General features: G+C 38.3%; 3 protein-coding genes across 4 annotated transcripts in view; all 3 read left to right on the top strand.

Annotated features, from left to right (window-relative positions):
* Positions 1 to 370: 370 nt before the first annotated feature.
* On the top strand, positions 371 to 1,338 carry LOC146974885 (olfactory receptor 1M1-like). The gene has a single exon (XM_085796877.1). It carries the CDS (start codon positions 371 to 373, stop codon positions 1,328 to 1,330), a length of 960 nt encoding a protein of 319 aa, XP_085653003.1. The 3' UTR covers positions 1,331 to 1,338.
* Positions 1,339 to 3,764: 2,426 nt separating this feature from the next.
* LOC146974884 (olfactory receptor 1M1-like) lies at positions 3,765 to 4,945 on the top strand. Its single transcript, XM_085798964.1, has 2 exons — positions 3,765 to 3,783; positions 3,943 to 4,945. Exons 1-2 carry the CDS (start codon positions 3,765 to 3,767, stop codon positions 4,935 to 4,937), a joined length of 1,014 nt encoding a protein of 337 aa, XP_085655090.1. The 3' UTR covers positions 4,938 to 4,945.
* Positions 4,946 to 6,914: 1,969 nt separating this feature from the next.
* coa4 (cytochrome c oxidase assembly factor 4 homolog) overlaps positions 6,915 to 7,174 on the top strand; it is a 5,022-nt gene continuing 4,762 nt past the window's right edge. Inside the window, exon 1 of one of the 2 annotated variants that reach the window (XM_085798615.1) lies at positions 6,915 to 7,082. The gene's annotated coding sequence lies outside the window, so the exon portion shown is untranslated. The remainder of the gene's footprint in view (positions 7,083 to 7,174) is intronic. The other variant, XM_085798616.1, reaches the window with a different exon arrangement.

Here is a 7,174-nt window from a genome sequence, read left to right as displayed (position 1 = left end):
GTTAATGAATGTTGTTTCCAAAGTAAAAGGTTATCTCTGGAGATTAGTAAAAAAAACGTATTTTTCCACTGTACAGTATATAGGACGGACACTAAGACAGCCAGTGGCTGCTCCTGGTGGCAGCATCATACAGCATGAGGTCACACTGTGTATAATGATCTCCAACAGAACAGGTGCGCCAAACATCTAGTGCTGTGTTCTGTGTTTGACTTAATCTCTATTCATCACAAAGGATCAATGATGAATGTGCATTTGTTTTAAGTATGAGATTTGAACAAGTAATGTGATAAGTCATAAGATTTACTGTTCTCCTCTGTTCTCCTGTTAATTAGATGCCTTTCTCCAGCTCACAGTGTCCAGTTCAACTACTATGTCTTTCCTCAGGACTGTTTTAAACGGCTCTGTCATTATTCATCCTCCAGGCTTCTATATCATTGCATTTGAAATGTTTCCCCATATCAGTGTCTACATCATCTTTCTGGTGTTTGTGTATGTGGTTACACTAGTGTTCAATATCTTATTGATGTACATAATTGCCCGTGACCACAAATTACACACTCCAAAGTTTTTGGCTGTGTTCAACCTCGCAATAATTGATTTAATGTTGAACACGAGCACTATTCCCAGCATGATTAAGACTTTCCTCATTAAGGATAATTTTGTTCCATTCAATTGGTGTCTTTTACAAATGTACGTCCACTACAGTTTTCTCGCTCTGGAGTCATTTGCCCTTGGTGTGCTTTCCTATGACAGGTTCATTGCAATATGTTTGCCTCTGCATCACAACCTATTCAACACACTACTGATCATGTCTTGTATTATAGGCATGACATGGATCTACTGTGTGGCATTACTGGTGTATAGCACCGCAATCATGACTCGACTGTCTTTCTGCAACTCTGTCAGAGTGTTCAGTTATTTCTGTGACTATGCACCTGTGTTTAGACTGGCCTGTAACGATTACTCATTACAGTGGTCTTTGGCCTCAATTTCTGTGGGCAATCTTCTGGGCCCCTTCACTTTTATTATTGTATGCTATCTCATCATCCTGGTGACCGTGCTCAGGATGAAATCAGTCGGCAGTAGGATGAAAGCTTTCACCACTTGCATTGAGCACCTGATTCTTGTTGCTATATTTTATGTTCCTATATTCAGCATTTACTCAGTTGGGTTATTTTCACGAGCCATAGACCCAGACAAGCGTGTGCTGAGCCTGTCGCTGGCCACTTGCTTGCCCCCATGCATTAATCCTATTGTATATTCATTGAAAACAAAAGAGATCAAAACTAGAGCCCAGGCACTGATCTGGAGAATGAAAACAAACCCTTGACAACTTTTCATTCTAAATCAATAATTGTGTGCTCTAACCAACACATGACATAGTAACACAGATAACGATCCCACCCATAACCAACACATAACATAGTAGTGATAGTAATGGTAGTAATGATAAATAATATGATTACCCTTTTTATTATTACTTTTAGTATTGTTATCTTCATAGTCACTGTTGTCATTATTGTCATTATCATAAGTATTATTGTCGTTATTTTTATCATTATTATTATTGCTACTATTAATATACCGGTGTATTAATATACCTCCTTTATTATTATTATTATTATTATTATTATTAATATGTATAGAATCAACATACTATTATCATTATTATTATTGTTACTTTCACTTTTATTACTATTCTTACTATTTATTAATCACTCTTATATACAGTAATTGACCACCCATACTATAATTTATTTTCACTATAGTTGTTATTGTTGCTGTTTCGTTTGTTGTTGTTGTTGTGTTACCCCTCCCCCAACTCCATGCCCCGTACAATTTCCATGTGGCACATCATTCTTTTTTTTAATGCACTACACAACAGTATAGGAAAGGAAGGGAGGAAAGGTGGGTGGGGGGGAAAGGGGGGGGGGGGGGTGGGGTTGCAGGCTGGTCCCCCACAGGCTCGTAGGGGCCTGGGGTATCCTATAATTTAAAGAAAGGGGGGGAAAAAGGAGGGGGGAGGAAAAGGAAAAAAAATATATGTACTACATATAATAATAAAAAATAATAATTTCAAGTAAGATTTGTCTTTCAGACCCCTCCCCTCCTCTATTCTCCCCCCATATTATCATTATCGTTATTTATCACAATTATTATTATTATAACTATTATGATTATCATTATTATTATTGTTTTCGAGACTATTGTTACTATTGACAATGTGAGAGGGGAGAATGTGAGAGGGGACGTTTACGCTTGCCTGTCCTACAATAAAGAAACATCAAAGGAATATTTAGAGTGTGCTGGCTTTTCTCCCCTCTTAGTCTGCCGCTGTGGCCGTGCACCTCTACAAGATTTATCTCTTTTTTTTTGGGTGAGTGCTCGCTTCTTCCTCTCGTACTATTGACAATGTGACATTTCCTCCTTTTTTCTCTCTCTCTCTCTCTCTCTCTCTCTCTCATGTCTATTTTTATTATTTTATTTATTTATTTATTTTCCCCTTTTTTCCTAATTGTAGTATCTATTATTATTATTTTTATTATTATTATTACTACTATTTATTATCAAACTTTATATCATTATTGCCATAACTATCACTATTATCACAGTGAGTTTTGTAACACTACAACTGCTACACACACACACACACACACACACAAAACCACATATGTTGCTGTTTGTTTTTCACAATTTGTCTTTGTCCATACCACTGTACTGTCCTATTTCACAATAAAAAAAAAAATTAAAAAAATTGTGTGCTTGTGTTTAAGGTGGTTGGACATTAAAAACAAAGAGATTAAAAATGTTTCACTTTTCACCTTATTCAACTTCTTCTATAGTGTAGTGTTTTATTGTTATTATTAAGTCTTGTGTGTGTGGTTCTAATCTAATTAAAAAATTAAGCCTTGTGGGAAAGAGAGAGCGCTTTAGACACAATGCTGAATATGGGCAGAGAGCAGAGAGATAACTATTTCCCTTGCCATGAAGCGACCAAGTGACTGCACCAGACTGAATGAGTCTATCAGGCTGTACAAAATCTAGAGGAAGTAGCTCAGTGTGCTTGAACTACAAACATAATTCAACACTTCTACTTAGAACTGTGAGACCCAATAATGAAACCCGTGGGAAGGGACAAGAACAAATCCTTACTATGACACAATGAAGGAACATTCAGTGAGATAAAATAATAATAATAATCCAAGAAAAAAGAAAGATAAGAACAAGGTCTGTTTAACCGCTGCAGTCAAGCCTCCACTTCATCACGAATTTCACGGAGTTGGATCCCCCGGAAGAGCTGGAGGAAGTGTCTGGAGAGTGGGAAGTCTGGCGATCCCTGCTCCGACCGCTGCCCCCGCGACCCGGATCCGGATAAAGCGGAAGAAAATGGATGGATGGATGGACAAACCAAAAAATAAATCACACAGAAAAACAGAAATAATTATCCCCCAAAAAACAAACCAAAAATTAAATTAAATTTTTTTATTATTACTCAAATGAATGCAATACGCTTCCGTAGTTTTGTCTGCAAGACAAGTTTAAATAAATCAGTCTCAATGGAAAAAAACTTCAATTTCAGAGAGAGGCTAATACTTAAGTCATTAAGGTATGGTTAATGCATGTTGTTTACAAAGTAAAAGATTATCTCTGGAGATTAGTAAAGAAGGTATTTTTCCACTGTACAGTATATAGGACGGACACTAAGACAGCCAGTGGCTGCTCCTGGTGGCAACATCATACAGCATGAGGTCACACTGTGTATAATGATCTCCAACAGAACAGGTGCGCCAAACATCTAGTGCTGTGTTCTGTGTTTGACTTAATCTCTATTCATCACAAAGGATCAATGATGAATGTGCATTTGTTTTAAGTATGAGATTTGAACAAGTAATGTGATAAGTCATAAGATTTACTGTTCTCCTCTGTTCTCCTGTTAATTAGATGCCTTTCTCCAGCTCACAGTGTCCAGTTCAACTACTATATTCCTCAGGACTGTTTTAAACGGCTCTGTCATCATTCATCCTCCAGGCTTCTATATCATTGCATTTGAAATGTTTCCCCATATCAGTGTCTACATCATCTTTCTGGTGTTTGTGTATGTGGTTACACTAGTGTTCAATATCTTATTGATGTACATAATTGCTTGTGACCACAAATTACACACTCCAAAGTTTTTGGCTGTGTTCAACCTCGCAATAATTGATGTAATGTTGAACACGAGCACTATTCCCAGCATGATTAAGACTTTCCTCATTAAGGATAATTTTGTTCCATTCAATTGGTGTCTTTTACAAATGTATGTCCACTACAGTTTTCTCGCTCTGGAGTCATTTGCCCTTGGTGTGCTTTCCTATGACAGGTTCATTGCAATATGTTTGCCTCTGCATCACAACCTATTCAACACACTACTGATCATGTCTTGTATTATAGGCATGACATGGATCTACTGTGTGGGAGTACTGGCGTATAGCACCGCAATCATGACTCGACTGTCTTTCTGCAACTCTGTCAGAGTGTTCAGTTATTTCTGTGACTATGCACCTGTGTTTAGACTGGCCTGTAATGATAACTCATTACAGTGGTCTTTGGCCTCAAATTCTTTGGCCATTCTTCTGGGCCCGTTCACTTTTATTATCGTATGCTATCTCATCATCCTGGTGACCGTGCTCAGGATGAAATCAGTCGGCAGTAGGATGAAAGCTTTCACCACTTGCATTGAGCACCTGATTCTTGTTGCTATATTTTATGTTCCTATATTCAGCATTTACTCAGTTGGGTTATTTTTACGAGCCATAGACCCAGACAAGCGTGTGCTGAGCCTGTCGCTGGCCACCTGCTTGCCCCCATGCATTAATCCTATTGTATATTCATTGAAAACAAAAGAGATCAAAACTAGAGCCCAGGCACTGATCTGGAGAATGAAAACAAACCCTTGACAACTTTTCATTCTAAATCAATAATTGTGTGCTCGTGTTTAAGGTGGTTGGACAAACAAAGAGATTAAAAACTCTTTTCACCTTATTCAACTTTTTCTATAGTGTAGTGTTTTATTGTTGTTATTATTATTAAGTCTTGTGTGTGTGGTTCTAATCTAATTAAAAAATTAAGACTTGTGGGAAAGAGAGATGTATAGAACAATTATATTTGTGCTCAGATATGTTTAGTCTGCGTAATATCACTTTCATGATGGATGAATATTAACAACTTAAACAGAAGCATTTTAGACACAATGCTGAATATGGGCAGAGAACAGAGAGATAACTGAAATGAACTACAGTATATTTCCCTTGCTATGAAGCGACCAAGTGACTGCACGAGACTGAATGAGTCTATCAGGCTAAAAGCAATGTACAAAATTTAGAGGAAGTGGCTCAGTGTGCTTGAACTACAAACATAATTCAACACTTCTACTTGCAATTGTTCATGATTTAAATCAGCACAATGTCAGAACAAATAAAACATTTACAAATCAAATATTCACTGAAAAATGACTTTTAATTTAAATCTAGCTCTCTAAGCGCTAAAACTTGCCTAAAGCAGTGAAAGTACTGCAGTAACCAGGGGTACTTTGTTGAAAGACTGAAAAGAAGTCAGTGTTTGTAAGGTTGACAAACAGCAGAGCCTGTGTTAGAGCTTAAACATCTCATTTGATTGAACAAAGAGGACACTGGATGCCAAAAACGCCCGGCCTTTCTCTTGGGGCTCTTCAGGTGTAATTTGAATGAAATGACTCATACATGCATCAGTTTACTGCCGCACTTATTTCCCTATTGGTTATAATCCTAATAAGTGCCACTGAGATTAATTAGCCAAAGGTTTATACAGTAAAAGATTTGTTTGGAAAGAATAAGATCATTAAAGAAAATTCTCTGGTGATGGCTTCACAAATTGAGCTCGTTGGAGTCATTGTTGTTTTGGTTCACCATGGTGTCTGAAGTCATAAATGAATTCTCGAAAAAAAAAAAAAAAAAAACATGCAAGTCGTACAAGTCACCATGGGTTTGTGACCGTTTATTCAAGTTGTACAAACAGCTCACAGAATATTTTCTACACTGCTGCATTTGTTCAGAGCATCCTGTAAAAGTGTTACAAAAGATTTATTTTTTCTCACACATGATCTACAATTTACTTCATGAATAAAAAAGATAGCTACCTCTTAAAAGTTGTTTAGTAGGCTACTGGGCCTTGTGTGTGCCAATATGCAGCTTGCAGATGGGCACATATTGACATCAATAGGTCTAGGACTGGTCTAGGATTGACATCATTGGGTGTAGTGATTGGGGCCTGCACACCCCATAAGGCAGTATGAGAAATAACAACCAAATGAGAAAATTAAGTTTTGCCTTCCTGGTGACGAGTCCTGTGTCTTGACTCTTGACAGACCATTCACATGCATAGAAAGCTAAACATAGCCCACTATAACATGAGTAAAGCATAAAACTCTTTCAACAACACTCCCTAAATCATGATCCCATAACATTGTTGTTGAAAGTTTGGTGATCTGCATAGTCTGCATAGTAGTCAGTCATGCTGGTCTGGCCCATCTCACTAGGAATTACAAGACACTGCCACAATATTGAAAATGCCATGTCAATGTCATCATCCGGATTTTATACAAATGTCAACAAAAACAGATGGATCTATTGAGATAGAAAAGAAAGCATTACCAATATTCTCACAAGAACAAATTAATTAGCACACACACACACACACACACACACACACACACACACACACACACACACACACACACACACACACACACACACACACACACACACACACACACACACTCCTTTTTTTTCGTTATTGTTGTTGCGGTCAGCCTCGCTCTCTATGTCGAGCAGGGAAGTACACACACGCAGCGGAACTTCTGTGTGGTCTGGATTGACGGAGGTATTTTACGGTGACACCTCCGTCCTCCGCTCAAATGTGTCCCCCGGCTGACAGCAGTGTTGAATGTGGTTGGTTATGAAACAAAGTTTGAGAAGCTCGCAGGACAGACTCGGTCAGAGAGAATAAGCAGGTGAAGGCGACGGAGAGAAACGTGAAGGCGCGTGTGTTGGCTGGTTCCTGTCCAGGTAATGTCAATGTGTGCGGCGACGGAATAAGCCGGGGACGGGGGGCAGAGCTGGCTCTCTGAGAAGTTGTTCGTATGTGGGGGAGGAATATT

The sequence above is a fragment of the Trachurus japonicus genome, chromosome 14 (genome assembly GCF_045865225.1).
Source record: "Trachurus japonicus isolate A0001 chromosome 14, Traja_1.0".
Taxonomy (NCBI): domain Eukaryota; kingdom Metazoa; phylum Chordata; class Actinopteri; order Carangiformes; family Carangidae; genus Trachurus; species Trachurus japonicus.
This window is presented reverse-complemented; position numbering and strand designations above follow the sequence as displayed.